Source organism: Emydura macquarii, unplaced genomic scaffold (assembly GCF_026122565.2).
Source record: "Emydura macquarii macquarii isolate MOO-44397 ecotype Brisbane River unplaced genomic scaffold, CSIRO-AGI_Emac_v2 contig_1447, whole genome shotgun sequence".
NCBI lineage: Eukaryota > Metazoa > Chordata > Testudines > Chelidae > Emydura > Emydura macquarii.
Genome location: NW_027131584.1, coordinates 131,807 through 151,001, shown reverse-complemented (window position 1 = coordinate 151,001; position 19,195 = coordinate 131,807). Strand labels below are relative to the sequence as shown.

Sequence of the window (19,195 nt, the reverse complement as noted above, 5' to 3'; positions counted from 1 at the left end):
AGTCTGATTTGGGGAGACTCAGGACTGGAAGGGATTGTTTGGGCCTGATGGGTGGCAGAGTTGGGGACCTTGTGATGGCAGAGGGGGGCAAAAGAGTCAAAGATGGAGGACAGTGAGGAATGGTGAGGATCAACAACCATACTGATGGAAAAAAAGTGTGAAAGCATATAAGAAATCATCAGTGCAGGTGATATTGAAGTCACAGAAAGGCCGAGTGACAGGGTGTGTGGGGATGGGGACGACAAAGTTCAGGTGATGGTCAGAGAGATGGAACTTAGCAATGGAAAGAGCAGCGCTTGGTGATGGAGTAATAAGACATTAGGTCTGAGGAACTTCTCTGACTGTGAAATTCCTCAAGTCTGAGCTCAACCAAATTGGGACAGAGCACCCTTGATTAACCAGGAGACATCTTTTCCCCCTCCTGTCACGCAGGTTTAAAGTCAGTGGCCCCAGGTGGTTACATTCTGCAGGTGTATTTTCCCACTTTGTCACGAAGCTCTTTGGTTTTGATCCCATAAATGATGGGGTTGAGCATGGGGGGGACAAGGAGATGGAGGTTGGCCAAGAGGATGTGAACATGGGCAGCGTTGCCCTGACCAAATCTTTGCATCACGGCAGTGAAGAGGAAGGGAGTATAAGACATCATCATCACACAGATGTGGGCTGTGCAGGTGTTGAGGGCTTTCTGGTGGGCTTCCTTGGAAGAGATCCTGAGGACAGCCCTGATGATCAGCCCGTAGGATAGGCCAATGAGTATCAGGTCTAACCCGATGTTCACAACTGTTATCACCAGGCCATACGTCCGGTTGACTCTGGTGTCCCCTAACGAGATCTTTACCACAGCAATGTGCTCACAGTATGTATGGAGAATAACAGGTTTGGCATATAATGGCAGCCTCCTCAGTAGCAGGGGCAATGGCAGAATCAAAAGAACAGCTCGTATCAAACCCATGAGCCCTAGCTTAACGATCCTTGAATTGGTGAGGATGGTGGCGTATCTCAGAGGGTCACATATGGCAACATAGCGATCGAAAGCCATTATCACGAGGACCGCTGAGTGTGTAACTGCAAACATGTAAAGAAAGAACATCTGGGTGAGGCAGCCATCCACAGTGATGCGTTTGAAACCAAACCAAAATATGCACAGTGCCTTTGGCACGACAGAGGTCGACATGCCGATGTCTGTGAGCGCCAGCATGCAGAGCAGCAGGAACATGGGCTTGTGCAGGGTCTGCTCTTTGCTCACAACAAACAGAAGTATGAAATTTCCCGACAGGATGATGATGTAGAACGTAGAGAAAGGGATGGAAATCCAGATGTGGGCAGCTTCCAGGCCCGTGATGCCATTTAGGATGATTGTTGGCAGGCCAGAGGAGGTAAGGTTGAAAGCCTCCATGAGGTGGTCGAGTCACTGATCAGGATGTGAGAAGCTCAGAATCCTGTGAATTGAGAAAAGCCCAGCGAGGGAGTTACACGTGTGATAACATAGAAAACGGTAAATAACTTATAGTTACTAACAATTTAGAAAGGGGGATGAGCAGTGAGGTGGCAACATTTGGAGAATGGCGTCTACTTTTGGGCACTCCTCTAAAGGAAGTATGGGGAGAAATTGGAGGGAGTCCAGTGGAGGGGAACAAAAATTATTAAGGGGCTGGGAAACGTGGATGGATGGAGCTAGGCTATTCTCAATGTGGTTCTCACATGAAAGAACTAAGAGCAATGGTCTCAAGTTGCAGTGAGGAGGTCTAGGTTGGATATTAGGAAAATCTTTTCCACCAGGAGTTTTCTCAATCACTGGAATGGGTTACCTAGGTGGGTGGTAGAATCTCTATCACTTGAGGAATTTAAGCTGTGACTTGTTAAATTCCAGGCTGGGATGATTTAGTTGGGGTTAGTCCTGCTTTGAGCAGGGGCTAGAAAAGATGACATCCTGAGGTTCCTTCCAAACCTAATATTCTATGATTGTAAGATTTCCATGTGGCACGAAATAATTTAGGCCATAGTCCAGGCAAGAGATATTCACAGAGGGAGCTAACCAAGCCCGGTGAATGAGGAACATGATGGGAGATGACATTCAGTGTCAATCAGTGTAACATATACCCCTACTGGAAGGAAAAACTTGAACTCCTCAAACACCTTACAAGGTTTCAATTTAACTGTATGAACTCAGGAGAGGGACCTGGTGTAATAGTTTACCGCTCTGAGGAACCCTGCTCAAAATGCCAGCATGGAGAAAAACTAAGGAAAATGTTGGGAGACAGGAGAAGTGAGATGGGGAATAATACCGAAAATAAAATGCCATGAGATCAATCAGTAAATCCTTCACTCTCCTCTGGACTCCCTTGTGCAGTTTTGAGCACCTTCTCAAACAGGATATTTCAGAACTAGAGAGTTTCAGAGAAAATCAACGAGAAAGATCAAGGGCCTGGGGAAACTCGCCTAGGGAAAGAGGTTTAGAAGCCAGGGGTTGTTTCCTGAGAATGGAAAGATATAAGAAGGGAATTGAGAAGAGTTCATTAAATACTGACTTGTAGAGAATATATGAAGAATGTGTTGTCCCTGTGTCATAACACGATGTCAAAAGGACATTTAATTAAACTGAAACATGGGAAATTCAAAACCGATTAGAAAAAGAATGTTTTCTTCACTCAAAACAAAAGGAACTTATTGCCACTAAATGAAGTTGGGACCAGGAGCTAAGTAAGAATCTGAAAGGCTTTTTGGACATTTATCTGGATAATAAGAATATTCCTTTACAGTAGTTACTGCTAAATAAATATCTTAGAAAGCCTGTACACCTGCGTGTTTCAGGGCACCTGCCAATCTTTGGCTGTTGGGCATTAAGGTGACTCCCTCATGACGCTAAGGTTATCCCCCCAACATACTCTTAAGCAACCCCTGGGGTTATTGCTCTCAGAGACAGGACATTTGACTATATGAACCATAGATTTCATATACAATGGAATTCCTCTGTTGGATATGAGACAATTTTTCCCCATGGAAATACAGATTATCATGCCAAGCTGGGACTTTGTGCTCTATTACTTCCCTTCTTTCTTTTGGTGAGACATGTTGTAGAATACATCCATCTTCCTCTGAGATATAACAAGTACAGTGGTTTCGTTATTCTGCCTTGTTCACTGACAAGGGACACCCTTCAGGAACCCAGCTACTTACCCAATTCAAAGATGAATACTGAAAATTTTGCAGATGCCACAAAAATTGGGGCATTGTAAATAATGGAGAGCACAGGTCACTCATTACAAGTCATCTGGATTGGATGGTAAACTAGGACGAAGCAAACATATGTGTTCTAATAAAGCTAGTTGGACATATATATCTTAGAACATGGAAGATAGGCAATGATTATGCAATGGGGAACTCTATTGTAGGAAGCAGTGACCTTGAACAAGATTTGGGGGGCAAGAAGGAGTAATTTTCTAAACATGAGCTCCCTGTTTGACCCTGTGGACAAAAGAGGTAATGTGATCCTGGGACGATAAACAGGGGAATCTCAAGTAGAGGAAGAGATGTTATTTTACCTCTTTCCTTGGAAATGGTGCAACTCCTGCTGGAATAATGTGGCCAGTTCTGGTGTCCACAATTAAAGATTCACGTTGATACACAGTGAAGATTAAGCAGTGACTTGATAACAGACTAGAAGTACCCACACAGGGAACAAATATTTAGTAATGGAACTTTTCAGGCTAGCATAGAAAGGTCTAACATTATCCAATGGCTGGAAGTTGATGTTAGACAAATTCTGACTATAAATATGGTGTACACTTTTTAAACAGAGAGAGTAATTAACCCCTGGAGCAATTTACCAAGGGTCATGGCAGATTCTTCATCACTGAGAATTTCTAAACCAAAGTTGGATGTTTCTCTATAATCTCTGCTCTAAGGAACCTTTAGGGGTAGGTCTCTGGCCTGTGCTATAGAGGAGGTCAGACTAGATGATCCCAGTGGTCTCTTCTGGCCTGGGGCTCTGTGAACACGTCCCTGCAGCACAGACAGGAGTCAGCTGAGGCATTTTGCCTGCAAGCTGGTGCCTGAGCCTAACTGAAGGCATTTTTATACTCATTGAGATTAATGGCTAAAAGAGCTGGCTAAAAAATGATCCCAGAGAGTCCCGGGTTCAGCATCTGTGCCCCAGTGGCTCACTGTGTCAGCCAGCGGCCAGGGGCTCCTGCACGTGCCATCTGTTTTTATCTAGTCATTGACATTACCCAGAATGGCCAGCTCTCATTATATAATGTGCTTGTTCGTCTTTCCTGTGTAGCAGTCCCTGAAGCACCATCTGGGCTTCAGTGGTGGGAAAGGAAGGAATGGAGGAGGAGCAGCCTGTCTGGAGTAAAGGGAACTACAGCAGCAGTTCAGCATATGCAAGGAAGAAGAGAGGGACAGACCTCAAAGCTTTTGATACGGTCTCTCACAGTATTCTTATCAGCAAGTTAAAGAAGTATGGGTTGGATGAATGGACTATAAAATGGATAGAGAGCTGGCTAGATCATCGGGCCCAACAGGCAGTGATCAATGGCTCCATGTCTAGCTGGCAGCTTGTAAAAAGTGGAGTGCCCCAGGGCTCAGTCTTGGGGCAGATTCTGTTCAACATCTTCATTAATGATCAGCACGTGTGATTGGACCCTACCATCTGGAGGATGGGGTAGATTGCACCCTCAGCAAGTTTTCAGATGACACTAAGCTTGGGGGAGTGGTATCCTGGAGGGTAGGGATAGGATACAGAGTGACGTAGACAAATTGGAGTATTGGGCCAAAAGAAATTTGATGAGGATCAACAAGGACAAGTGCAGAGTCCTGCACTTAGGATGGAAGAATTCCATGTACAGCTATAGAATGGGGACAGACGGGCTAGGCAGCAGTTCTGCAGAAAAGGACATGGGGGTTACAGTGGATAAGAAGCTGGATATAAGTCAGTCGTGCCCTGTTGCCAAGAAGGCTAATAGTAGGAGCATTGCCAGCAGATCGAGGGAAGAGATTATTCTCCTCTATTTGGCATTGGTGAGGCCGCATTTGGAGTATTGTGTCCAATATTGGGCCCTGGCTGGGATTATTTAGCTGAGGTTAGTCCTGCTCTGAGCAGTGGGTTGGACTAGATGATCTGCTGAGGTCCCTTCCAACTCTAATCTTCTGTGATTCTTCTATGATTCTATGACTCCCTGAGGGGAGAGGAGAGACAGTAATAGGAGCCAGCGCGAGTAACTCTTCCTCAAAATGGCCCAAAGCTTTAGCATATTTCCACCAGCTAGAAAACCAGATTTAACTTCCTGATGTTGCTTCACCAAGTTGCCACGAGGCTATTGTGGGACTGGTCACAAGAAGAGGGATGGGTTGGATTGTGGAAAGTGTCAGAGACAATCTACTACAGTGTGTCCATGTTACATTAAAGGCTGAAAAACCCACCTGCCCTGGGAGATTGCAGAAGGGCTAGTTACACCTCTTTGGTGTGTGAATTAGGCAGGATGTCTATTCCCTAGTTGGTTCTGTTTCTGGACTCTGCGTCACTGCGATCTGGATACTGAACGTCCCATTCCCCAGCCCACCCACACATTATGCGATCCTGTATCTCCCCTAGTGAGATTTCTAACACTGTCTAGTTTATTTAAACCAGAAACATGCTTTTATTTTGGTGTGTCTTATCCTCTATTAAAAGGGAGATGGAGGAGGACAGAGAGAGCAGACTCCTAATTATCTTACACCTCTAAGTTGTGAATTGAAGATTTCAGCAATCCTCCTGTCAGTTCTTCTCTGGTCCAGATCATCTCACCCATCCTTAGAGGCTGCAGGACGACTCCAGCTGAAGTCCCTGGAGGCTCATGGCCGGTGAAAATCAGACCAGGGAACAGAAAGAGCAGACCCCTCCAAAAACTGTCACCCTAATTGTTTTGAACCTCTAGGCTGTAAATTTAAGATTTCAGTTTATGTGGCGCTCTAAGACCAGGCGGGCAGGGAAGAAAGGGAATTCAAAAATCAGGGGCCCTGATTCTCCTCACAATGGTGCCAGTCTCAATCTGGAGTGAGCCACTGAAGGCAGAACATGAGAGCAGAATTGGAAAACTTGAGAGAACCAGAGAAAAATCCTGACAGATCTAAAAGATGGAGATAGAGAGACAGATAGAAGGACAGAGGAAGAGACAAGGAAATGATTTTAAAAAACAAATATTTCTATAAACAATTTTCAATAAATCTTTAGTTACAATTTTAAATCTCTTGGTGTTTCTGACAATACTAAACATTTCAAGTCCCAAGCATAAGAATTCCTGCCCAGATTGTTCTTGACATGAACCTTTCCCAAGCCCTAAGTACGAACTATATTGCAGAAACAGGCAACTCACCAGAGTTCCACGCAGCAGAAAGGAAATCTCCTTCCTGCAACCTGAAAATCATCATACGAATCTCACATTTTAAACGTGCAGTGTTGGACAGGGACCTTTATAATTCCCCCGTACAGTCCCTGTGGAATCTCAGATTGGCCAGGAGTGTTGAACAATTCCCTGCACTCTGTGAGCAGCAGGAAAAGCCGAAAACAGACCCTAGAGAATTTCAGCATAGGATCTTCTCCCGAGAATGAAGAGTTGATTTACTGATAACACAAAAACAAGAGTTCTGTAGCACTTTAAAGACTAGCCAATTTAATTTCTGCAGACATAAGCTTTCGTGGGCTGGAACCCACTTTGTCAGATGTAAGGAACAGAAATCAAATAGCAGGTGTATATATATACATATCCAAGACTAAGGAACAACGATGGGTAAGTAGTTGAGGCTTATTCACAACCATTGATTAGTAGGTGAGAATGTGTGAACAGTGACAATTACTTCTTGTATTGGCCATGTTTCAGTTTAATTGAATATCATCTTGACCTTGTGTTATGAGACAGGGAGAACAGATTCTTCATATACTGTCTGTCAGTCAGTATTTTATAGACTCTTCTAAAATATCCTCTTATTCCTCTCCATTTCAAGGAGAGTTTCCGCAGGCCCAATTTAAAACTGATTAAAAAAGAATGCTTTCTTCATTCAGAGCATAATTAGACAGAGGAACTCATTGCCACAAGGTGAAGGTGAGGCCAGGAGCTAAGCAAGAATAAGACAGGTTTAGGACATTTGCATGGATAGTAAGATAATGAGTGAGCAGAGCACCAGGGCTGCCAATGCCTTCCTGGGTCTCGCTCTGAAGGACCGGCGTTGCAGCCCATGACGGAGTTATGCAGGGCACAGGTGAGACAGAGGAACGTGAGCTGCGGGGCTCAGATCCCATAGCTAGGAAGGCTCTGGGAGTGCTGTGTGGGGAAATGGGAGGCCCATTCAGCTTGGGGGGGTCAAATCTTTAACTCTAGCAACAGCCAGGGCTGGAGCTGGTGAGACCCTGACGTCAGCGCCAACCCAGGGACAGTCCGTCGATGGAGCTACGGCCATTGATGCCAGCTGGGTACCTTGCCCTCAGTCTGTAACGGCACACTGAGGGGCTGAGGCTGATCTGATAAGCAGCACCCCACCGGCCTGGCGGAGTCATTCCGGATTCACACCAGTGTGCAGGGGATCAGGGTCCAGCCTGAAGGGGCAGCTCTGGAAAAAGCATTTAGGTGTTGCTGTGCTCAGCCTGGCAAGGCCTGACAGATTAAGGAGCCCAAGTGATTGAGGTACATGGAGCCTAAATCCCATCAACAGGAGGGATTCTGGCTCCTCCATTGGCTAGGCATGGCCACCCGGGGGCAGCGATGCCAAGACTCTTTAGCAAACCTGGGTCTCGGGTGCCCCCAGCGTCTCCCTTTTTCCTGGTAACCCGCAACAGCGGCAGCCTCTGGGGAGCTCCACTGGCTTCTCTAGGGGCTGCTCCCAGCCCTGTGTGCCTCAGTTTCCACGTCTGTAATACAGACAGTCACGACTCCGCCCATTTCCAGGGATGCAGGAGCCCCATGGATTTACCGGCTGTGCTCACAAGCAGGGGGGAAGAAGCTGAGTGTGAGGCTCTCACAGTTTGATCTGGCAGTGGGGACCAGGGGGTCTGGCCAGAGTGGAGAGCTCCCGGAGCTTGCCCCCTTGCCCCAGCCACACCCCCTATCCATGGTTCTGACAGTCAGGGCAGCCTGGTGCTAGGTATGGCAGCTCTGCACCCCAGGCACGCCCCTGTGGGCAAGAAACGTGTGCCCCGTACGCCTTTCCTCCAATCCCCGAGTGCCATTCCCAGGGTAATGCATGGCGCCGCGCCCATCCCACGGCACTCCTCGGTGAGGAATGCCTCTCCCTGGCACGCGTTGGCGGGGTGAACCCAACGGGCATCCTTCAATGATCAGCATGTGCCCTGAAGCTTGTGGACTGACAGCCTTTGTCTCTTTATCCCAGCTAGAATAACTGCTCAGGCTATCTTTGGGGTAGGGAGGGTGGAGGGAGATGTTCAGAGGTGAATGTGGTGCCTATTGCCAATCCACATTCAATGGGATTCTGCTGCCCACTGTCCTTGTGTCTTTGACAACCTTCCCATAGGGTCTAGTGGATCATGCGCTGGTCTGGAACTCAGGAGACCAGGTCAATTCCTAGCTGTGTCACAGAGGTCCTGTGAGACCCTGGATGTGTCATCTCTTAAGCTACTCTGGGCCTCAGTTTCCCCTCTGTAAAATAGAGAACACACTTCCCTGTCTCAGGAGGTTGTGCAGATAACAAAACTTTAATTGCAGGGTGCCCATATGGGGACCCACATGAGGAGGACCATACGAGGACCCAAAGTTACAGCCGTACTTGTTTATCTCAAGCTGATTCCTATATTCTACCTCAGGAGTACGCCCCACTGTGATCTGATTACTGCACACCCTGCCCCGCACACTGTGCGTTTCTCCCCGAGTCAGCGCAGAAACAGTCCTGTGCCCCTATTCTCCCCCCCCATGGTCCCCACAACTCCTGATAATATCCCCAGTGCAGTTTTTGGGGACCTTTATTTAATCTACAGCTTTGAAAATCTCTTTGTACCATTTTCAGTGCTCACATTTTCAACTGTCCATAATATAGGTCTTTGGGGAATCAGATATCATCCAGCTCAGGGAAAAAACGGTTACTAACCTTTCGTAACTTTGCTCTTCAGGAGGCGTGGCTCAGATCCATTCCCTGAGTGGTATTCATTGTGTGAACTCTAGGGCTCACTGGAGTCACGCAGTTATGGTGCTGGTACTTGGGACCTTGCCGACTCTTCATCTGTTTAGTTCCTTCTTGCCACCTAACTCAAACAGAGGGGCAGCTGGGAGGTGTTTCTTGGAATGGACACATCTTGAAGAACAACAGTTATGAAAGTAGAGAAGAGAGCACATCATCAGGGACTAAAATGGGGGCCCCATGAACCTTGATAGCACGAGAGTGAGATGCCAGACTAGAATCAGCTGGCATATTTGGGGTACAGCCTGTCCAAGCCCTTGAGAAAATGGCTGGCAATTGAGTTGGTGAAGACAGATCAGCAGTTAGCCCAAGAATGGAATGCCAAAACCAGAGGCAGGCGGACACTCATCGATGAGACGATAGCCCCTGGTATTTAAGTGTAATAAGTATTCCAAGATGAATTGTCTGGATGACTGAAGGGGTAAAACGTTTCTCCACTGGCCAGAAAACCTCTTCCACTTGTCTAGGTACATCACTCTACTGCATGGTTTTCTACTCCCTAGAAGGACCTCTCTAGTGGGTCCAGAGCATGTCAACTCTAAGGAGTTCAGACATGGAACTTCCAGGCCTAAAGATTCAGTATTTTAGCTGTAATTGAAGGTACCTTACGGGCCACATACTGTATGAAATCTAAGGCAGTTAGCATATATATATTCGGGATCTTTGGCCCAGATAAATAATAATGAGTTAAAGGATGAGACATATATGGTTATAACCTTTACACTAGATAAGTCAGGAGGTATCAAAACTTGGGGGGCGGGTGTCTTAAGTTATGCCCTGGGTAAACTTCACAGATACACCACAGAACCCACAAAAGGGCCAGAAATAACAAAGGTGAGATAAACAAACCATCTGGCATTGTCTGGAAAGGATGTGAATATTTCTTTAATACGCACAAAACTGCAAGCCTAAAGAATAAGTCCACCCTAATAATTTTGGAGGCTAAGAATCCAAATCTGGACATTGAAGGAGGAACCCTACTGTTCAGGGTATAAGAAGAGGAAAATCGTGTTACTTGGGGGGAGCGATCGTCAGTTATTTCTTCTTGAAGCTTCTTTTAGTTAGTGTTAAGATTTTGTTCTTCATTTATACTTAGGATTATTTGTAGTGTTAGTCTGAGCCTTATAGCTCTTAGCCATTGAATGTTGCCTACGTCACCCTACTATTCAAGAGTTGAAGAACCAAACATCTCTCTCAACCAGATCATCAGGGAAGGGTGTGAGTTTATTAATCCAAACCATACCATAGATAGATATCACATGAGTCTTTAAAATAAGACCGTATTATCCATTCGATGATTCATTTTCTTTAATCAGTCATTTGTCTATCATTTAATGTTACCTTAATAAAAACACCCAAAATCATGCTGCAGTGCCTGGAAGACAAGAAGTCTCACGATGGATTGAGGGGGTCACACAATTCTCACAGGCAGAGGGCTTCCTTCACAAAGGAAAGGAGCGTGCTCCACCCTGTGTGTTTATTTAGAACATCGCTGTCGTATTCTCTGTAAGAAACAACATGCCTTTGCCCCCAAGGTGATTCTGAAACATTTCACAGCCAAGCCGCACCTCTCTGAGCTCTCTGACATTGATATGAACGAAGAGCTTTGCCTGGCCCCAAAGGCATTGGGTCCTGAGTCACATGAGCCCTCCACCCCAGCGCCAAGGCGTCCAAACTAGATAAAGTGAAGGGTGTCATCTCTAGAATGGGACCCCTGAACAAACTGACCTTGGGTCCTGCAACCAAAAGACGGTATCGGTTACTAAGGGAGGAAGTGTGATCACCATGACTTAGCGGTCCCTGTCTGGTCAGTACACTGACACTAGCCAGGACTGCAGTGGTCTGAGCCTCAATCTCGCATGTTGCACAGCGTAGTTGTATGTGGCCATATGCCATTGGCTTTTCACACAGTGTCTTGTGTAGTGGTACTATGGTTTCTGTAACTTTCTGTAATGGTGCCCCTGGCCCAGAACCAGGTCTCTGGAAGAAAGGCTCTGGACTGGACCCAGTTGAGATCTGCCCCTCTATTATTTGAACATGTGAGAGAGTTGACTTCTGCACACTTATTAGCTAACCTAAATTTTCTATGCTTGACCATGTCAAGCTTATTTCAGACTCCACCTACGCCCTGATTCGGCCCTTGATCAGTCAATCGTCAAGGTGAGGGTAAACTTGGATCCTTTGTTTCCATGGAAAAGCTGCAATGACTGCCATTAAGTGGACAAAAATGTGAGGAGCTGCTGATAGGCCAGAGGGGAGGACAGTAAACTGGTAGTGACCCTGGTTCATTATGAATTGGAGGACTCTTACGTGACTCTGAAGGACTGAGATGTGAAAGTACGCATCCTTCAAGTCGAGAGCTGCATACAGTCGCCTGGATGCAGAAAACAGATAATGGAGGCCAAGGAGACCATGCAGAACTTCAGCTTCTTCATGAATCTCTTGAGGTTTTGCAGGTCCAGGATGGGTCTGAAGCAGCCCTTTGCTTTCGGGATTATGAAATAACGGGAGTAGAAAGCGTTGGCCCTTAGCTCCAGAGGAACCTCCTCTACTGCTCCCAACTTTAGGGATATTTGCAAATTCTGCTTTGGAAACTGCTTATGAAAAGGGTCCCTGAAGAGGGATGGAGAGATAGGGTGGGAAGGAGGGGAACAACGGAACTATAGGGAGTATCCCCGACCTATTGTGATTAGCACACTAATATCTTAACTAATATGGACTGACCCCCGATAGAAGTCAGATAACCACTCCAAATAAAAAAAGGGAGATTAGATCCAGAAACTGTTATGTTGTGCCATTCCCAGTCACACCTACAAATGGTCTGATTTCATCCGCATGATAGTCTCACTGGCCCTGGTCTCCAAGTTGAGGAGGGACGAGGCCTTCTCTGATAACTCCTGCCACGTCTCTTAGTAGAGTCTTTCCTCAGTGGAGACTGGTAAAAGCGAGGCAAGATTTGTGGTTTTTATCGCTATTGACTTTTATCCTATTGCATTGTTTTGTAAAACATAATAATCGTTCCTTTCCTGTTGTAAAGTTACTGTGTAATGTTGCAGTGCACTGTTAAGGACATCGCTTTCCACCCAAGAGGTGACTGCATTTCAGTGGCAGGTGACTTCTGTATACGTTTTGTAAATCAAATCTAAAAGTATGTGAAACACATTATGATCCGCTGAGATCAAAGGCAGGAGTTAAATCTACATCACTCATTATCAATTTGGATTCCTCCCATTCTGAGTGTTGCAGACACTCATATTACCTCCTTTGTAAAGCACATTGAAACCTAGATAGGAGGTAGCTATTTTTGTTATTTCAAAAGCCCTGAAAATACCACTGAGTGTAGCAGTAATGTGAGGAAGTAGGTGCAAATTTATGAAACTTGATATGAATAAGCTAGGGGGAGTGGTAGATACCCTGGAAGGTAGGGATAGGATACAGTAGGACCTAAACAAACTGGAGGACTGGGCCAAAAGGAATCTGATGAGGTTCAACAAGGACAAGTGCAGAGTGCTGCACTTAGGAAGGAAGAATCCCATGCACAGCTACAGACTGGGGATCGATGAGGTAGGCAGCAGTTCTGCAGAAAAGGACGGGGGGTAACAGTGGATAAAAAGCTGGATATGAGTCAGCAGGTTGCCAAGAAAGCTAATAGCATATTGGGCTGCATTAGTAGGAGCATTGCCAGCAGATCACGGGAAGTGATTATTCTCTTCTATTCGACACAGGTGAGGCCACATTTGGAGTATTGTGTCCATTTTGGGGCCCTCACTATAAAAAGGATGTGGACAAGCTGGAGAGAGCCCAGCGGAGGGCAACAAAAATGATGAGGGAGCTGGAGCACAAGACTTATGAGGAGAGGCTGAGGGAACTAAGCTTGTTTAGTCTGTGGAAGAGAAGATTGAGGGGGTATTTGATAGCAGCCTTTAACTACCTGAAAGGGGGTTCCAGGGAGAATGGAGCTAGGCTGTTCTCAGTGGTGGCAGATGACAGAACAAGGAGCAATGGTCTCAAGTTGCAGTGAGGGGGATCTAGGTTGGATATTAGGAAATTATTTTTCACTAGCAGGATGGTGAAGCACTGGAATGGGTCACTTGGGAAGGTTGTGGAATCTCCATTTTTAGAGGTTTTTAAGCTGTGGCTTGACAAAGCCCTGGCTGGGATGATTTAGCTGGGGTTAGTCCTGCTTTGAGCAGGGGGTTGGACTAGATCAGTGTTTCTCAACCTGGGGGTTTAGAGGGGTCGCAAGTGCAGAGCTGGTATTGGGGGTGGCAAGAAAGGCAATTGCCTGGAGCCACAGGGGCGCCATGAAACTAAGTTACATGCCTCAGCCCCGTGGGGGTGGGACTCAGGCTTCAGGGGTACAGTAGTTTGGGAAGGTTAAGAACCACTGGACTAGATGACCTCCTGAGGTCCCTTCCAACTCTAATATTCTATGATTCTATGAGAGCATATGAGAAGCCATCAGTGCTGGTGGTCAGGAAGTAATGGAAAGGCTGAGTGACAGGGTATGTGGGAGTGGGGGATTATGGGTGATGCTGGTGATGGAGTGGTAAGACACTAGATGTGAAGAACTTCTCAGATAGTGAAATTCCACAAGGTAGAGCTCAGCCATTTTTGGGACAAAACACCCTTGATTAACCAGGAGACATCCTTTCCCACTCTTGTCATGCAGGTTTAAAGTCAGTGGCCCCAGGCGGTTACATGCTGCAGATGTATTTTCCCACTTTGTCACGAAGCTCTTTGGTTTTGATCCCATAAATGATAGGATTGAGCATGGGAGGGACAAGGAAATAGAGGTTGGCCAGGAGGATGTGAACGTGGGCAGCGATGCCCTGACCGAACCTATGTGTCAGGACGGAGAAGAGGAAGGGAGTATAAGACATCATCATCACACAGATGTGGGCTGTGCAGGTGTTGAGGGCTTTCTGGTGGGCTTTCTTGGAGGAGATCCTGAGAATGGCTCTGATGATTAGCCCGTAAGACAGACCAATTAGTATGATATCTAACCCAATGGTCACAACTGATATCATGAGGCCGTACATCCGGTTGACTGTGGTATCCCCACATGATATCTTCATCACAGCGATGGGTTCGCAGTATGTGTGGGGGATAACACGGTTGGCGCAGAATGGCAGCCTCCGCAGTAGCAGGGACTCTGGCAGAATCAAGAGAACAGCTCGTATCAAACCCACTAGCCCTAGCTTAGCGATTCGTGTGTTGGTGAGGATGGTGGCGTATCTCAGAGGGTCACATATGGCGACGTAGCGATCAAAGGCCATTGTCACAAGGACGGCTGATTGCGTAGTAGAAACCATGTAAAGAAAGAATATCTGGGTGAGGCAGCCATCCACAGTGATGTCCTTGAAATGGAACCAAAATATGCACAGTGCCTTCGGCACGACAGAGGTCGACATTCCGATGTCTGTGATCGCCATCATGCAGAGCAGCAGAAACATGGGCTTGTGCAGGGTCTGCTCTTTGCTTACAACAAACAGAACCATGAAATTTCCCAACAGGCTGATAATGTAGAACGTAAAGAAAGGGATGGAAATCCAGATGTGGGCAGATTCCAGACCCGGGATGCCGTTTAGGATGAATGTTGGCGGGCCAGAGAGGGTTAGGTTGAAAGCCGCCATGATAGGTTTGAGGAGCCGATCAGGATCTGAAATGCTCAGGGTGCCTGTGAAGGGAGAGAAGCCCAGCGCCTGAGGGGTTAGGCATTTAGTAACAAATAGCACGGTAAATATTTTATAGTTATTAACAATGTAAAAATAGGGGTGAGCAGTGAGATGGCAACATTTGCAGATGCCATCCAATTATTTAGGCTGTAATCAAGTCCCAAGATGTCCTCAGAGGGAGCTAACGAAGCTGATGAACGAGCAGCATTGTGGAAGATGACGTTCAATGTCAACAAGTCCAATGTATATGCCCATTGGATGGAAAACGTGAACTCCTCAAACACCTTAGAAGGTTCTAATTTAACTGTTTGAACTCAGGACTGGGACCTGGTGTCATGGTTCACGGCTCTATAAAACCCTGCTCAAAGTGCCGGAACAGACAAAAACTAAGCAAAGCTTTAACAACAAAAGTTCTGTAGCACTTAAAGACTAACAAATTTAATTTCAGCAGGCATAAGGATAAATGTATTAGTCTTCAAAGTTATACAGAACTCTCGTTCTTTTTGCTGTTAACAGATTAACACAGCTACCCCTCTGGAATTCTTAAGCAAAGCTTTGGCACATAGGAGGGGTTGGATGGGGAATAATACCAAAAATACAGTGCAATGAGATCAGTCAGTCGAAGTTTCACTCTACTCTGCACTTCTCTGTGCAGTACTGATCACCCTTCTCAAACAGGATATTGCAGAGGTTCAGGGAAGGGCAGCAGGAAAGATCAAGGCCTAGGGAAACTTTCCTAGGGAGAGGGATTGAAAAGCCTTCGATTTTTACCTTAGAACGAAGAGGAATAAGAGGGGATTCGAGAAGAGTCTATAAATTACTGACTGGTAGACAGTATATCAAAAATGTGTTCTTCCTGTCTCATAACATAAGGTCAAGAGGACATTCAATTAAACTGAAATATGGTATATTGAAAACTAATTTAAAAAAGAATGCTTTCTTCACTCAGTGCATAATTAGACAGAAAAACTCACTGCCACAAGACCAAGTTGAGGCCAGGAGCTAAACAAGAATCAAAAAGGTTTAGGACATTTGCATGAATAGTAAGAATGTTCCGTTACAATAGCTACAGCTAAATAAATATCTTGGAAAGCCTGTATGTTCACGTGTCTCAGAGCAGAAGCCAACCTCTCGCTGTAAGGTGTTAAGGGGACACCCTCATGTTGGTCAGGTTATCCCCCTCAACACTTTCTTCAGCAACCCCTGGAGAGACACTGTGAGAGAGAGGACACTGGATTGACCATAGCTCTTCTCCACTATAGAATTCATCTTTTGTAAAGGAGCCAAGCATTCCCCGTGGAAACAGACGTTATTATGCCAGACAGGCACTTTGTGCTCCTTTACTTCCCTTGTTTCTTTTGGTGAGACATATCTCTGAGAAAGCCTTCAAGAAAGTAACAAGTACAGTGGTTTCGTTATTCTGCCTTGTTAACTGACAGGGGTAACCAGGGACACCCATCAGCAATTCAGCTACTTACCCTTCCAATGGACACATGGATTCTAAGGTCAGAATGATATGATCATTTAGTCTGACTTCCTGCACAACGCAGCCCAGAGAACCTCACCTCCCCTGACCTATGACGGAGTAATTAAAGTCTTCAAATCATGGTTTAAAGACTTTAAGGTACAGAGAATCCACAAGCAAGTGAGACATGCCCCATGCTACAGAGGAAGGTGAAAAAGCCCCAGAGCCTTTGCCAATCTGCTGTGAGGGAAAATTCCTTCTCAACCCCAAATATGGCAATCCGTTAAACCCTGAGCATGTAGGGAAGACTCACTAGCCAGATACCTAAGAAAGAATTATCTGTAATAACTCAGAACCCACCCCATTTAATATCCCTTCATGGGCCATTGGCATACCTACCACCAGCAGTCAAAGATCAGTCAACTGCCAAACTAGGCTGTTCCATCATACCATCCCCTCCATACATTTATCAAGCTCAGATATGAAGCAAGCTAACTTTTTTGCCCTCACTGCTCCCCTGGGACAGCTATTCCAGAATTTCACTCCTCTGATAGTTAGAAACCAGAGTCTCATTTCAAGTCCAAACTTTTTGATGGCCAGTTTATATCCATTAGTTCTTCTGTCCACACTGGCGCTTAATTTAAATAATTTCCATTCTGCAAATCATCCTAATAGCACTTCACTGCACTTGTTCCAGTTTGGATTCAGCTTTCTTAAACATGGGGGACCAGAACTGCACACACTATTCCACATGAGGTATCACCAGCAGCTTCTACAACGGGACTAACACCTCCCCATCTCTACTGGAAATACCTTATCTGATGCATCAAAGGACCACATTAGCTTTCTTCACAGCCACATCACGTTGGCGGCTCATAGTCATCTTGTGATCAACCAGTAGGCCCAGGTCATTCTCCTCCTCTGTCACTTCCAACTGAGACATCCACAGCGTATATCAGAAATCCTTGTTATTAGTCCCTAAATGCATGAACTTGCACTTTCCACTATTAACTTTCATCCTATTTCTATTACTCCAGTTTACAAGCTCATCCAGATCTTCCTATTTGATATCCCAAACCATCTCTGTATTCTCATGCTTGAATACTGATAAAGTTTGCAGATGCCACAAAAATTGAGGGATCGTCAATAATAATGAAGAGGACAGGTCACTGATTCAGAGCGGTCTGGATTGGTTGGTAAACTGGGTGGAGGCAAAGAAAATGTATTCTATCGGAGCTACATAGACATATGCTTCTAAGAACAAAGAAGGTAAGCGATGCTCACACATCTATCATGGGAAACAGTGACTCTGAACAAGATTTGGGGGCTGTGAAGGGGTAATTAGCTAAACATCAGCTCCCAGTGTAACCCGGTAGCCAAAAGAGTTAATGGAACCTGGGGACATAAACAGGGGAATCTCAATAGACTGAGAGAAGTTATTTTAAGTCTTTCTTTAGCACTGATGGAACTGCTGTTTGAAAATTTGCATGTTGATACACAGAGATGGTTAAGGGGTGACTTGATAACAGTCTATAAGTACCCACATAGGGAACTAATATTGAATAATGGGCTTTTCAGGCTAGCCTGGAGAGGTCTAACACCATACAGTGGTTGGAAGTTGAAGTCAGACAAATTCTGACTATAAATGATGTTTACATATTTTAAACAGAGAATAATTACCCCTTGGAGCCATTTACCTAGAGTCATGGCAGATTCCCCTTCACTGAGAATTTCTAAACCAAGACTCAATGTTTCTCTATAAGCTCTGCTCTAGGAATTCCTTGGGGCAGATCTCTGGCCTGTTGGATACAGGAGGCCAGACTCGATAATCAATCCCTTTGGGGCGAGGGATCTATGAACACCTCCCTACAGCACATAGAGGAGTCAGCTGTAGGCATTTTTCCTGCAAGCTGGTGCTTGAGTTTACTGAAGGCATTTTTTTTTTTTACTCATGACAGTGCTGAATTTAGCCCCAGAGGGAAGAAGTTTCATGTGACTTTGGAGCCTTGAAAACGACACGCTATGTGTGTTTCTCACACAGCTGAAGCAACCTGTGAGCCACGGCATGGATGAACATTTCGGATAAAAAAAATACTGATGTGACCCTGAGCATCTGTTCCCAGGAGCTCACTGTGTCAGCCAGCAGCCAGGGTGTCATCTGCCCGTGGCAGCTTTATTTACCTAGGCAATGACATGACCCAGCGTTCCCAGCTCTTATAATTTACTGTGCACACTTCTCAGCTTGCTAGTTGTTCCTGTGTACCAGCCCCCGTAGCCCCACATTGTGTGTGTGGGTGTAATAAGAGCAGCAGCACAGCACAGATGACTTGGCATATGCCACTGCGTGTGTGCCGTCTCTCACCACAGAGAAACCATCACTGATTCCCCTCGCCAAGAGAGAAGGTGGGACATGGGGGACCTCATCCCTGCAGAGGAAGAGTTGTGGGGAGCATGGTAGGGGGCTCGGAGGCTGTGGGGACCATAGGTGACTGGGAAGCAAGTAGAAGACACTGGCCCCAAGCACAGTGTTGGAAATGGGTCAGCCTGGGATGGGGAATGAGATTACAGACGGGGTCAGATCCGATGGGAGAAGGAACCAGCCAAGAAGCAAAGATCAATGGTTCTTTCCACTGGGGAAATGCCTCAAGTTGAGAAACCGTCACTGATCCCCCGTAGCATACAGGGGGGATGGATTGTTGATACTGGACACTTTATGATAAGTGTGGATACCAGTGAAACACTGTACGCACGGTTTGCAGATCAATAAGGTTTAATGTGCCAGGTTTTCCATAAAATGCTAGTTAAATACAAAGCTTAAAATTAACTACAATGTATCCTACTCACAAATCCTGGAGAGCTAAGCAGTGACTCAGAAGGCTATATACAG

At 45.8% G+C, this 19,195-nt stretch overlaps 2 protein-coding genes across 2 annotated transcripts; both read right to left on the bottom strand.

The window, feature by feature from the left end:
• Positions 1 to 457: 457 nt before the first annotated feature.
• LOC137156339 (olfactory receptor 52P1-like) lies at positions 458 to 1,396 on the bottom strand. Its single transcript, XM_067553058.1, has one exon. It carries the CDS (start codon positions 1,394 to 1,396, stop codon positions 458 to 460), a length of 939 nt encoding a protein of 312 aa, XP_067409159.1.
• A 12,462-nt stretch (positions 1,397 to 13,858) lies between these two features.
• On the bottom strand, positions 13,859 to 14,801 carry LOC137156347 (olfactory receptor 52N4-like). The gene has a single exon (XM_067553067.1). The coding sequence runs from the start codon at positions 14,799 to 14,801 to the stop codon at positions 13,863 to 13,865; it is 939 nt and encodes a 312-aa protein (XP_067409168.1). The 3' UTR covers positions 13,859 to 13,862.
• Positions 14,802 to 19,195: the final 4,394 nt, after the last annotated feature.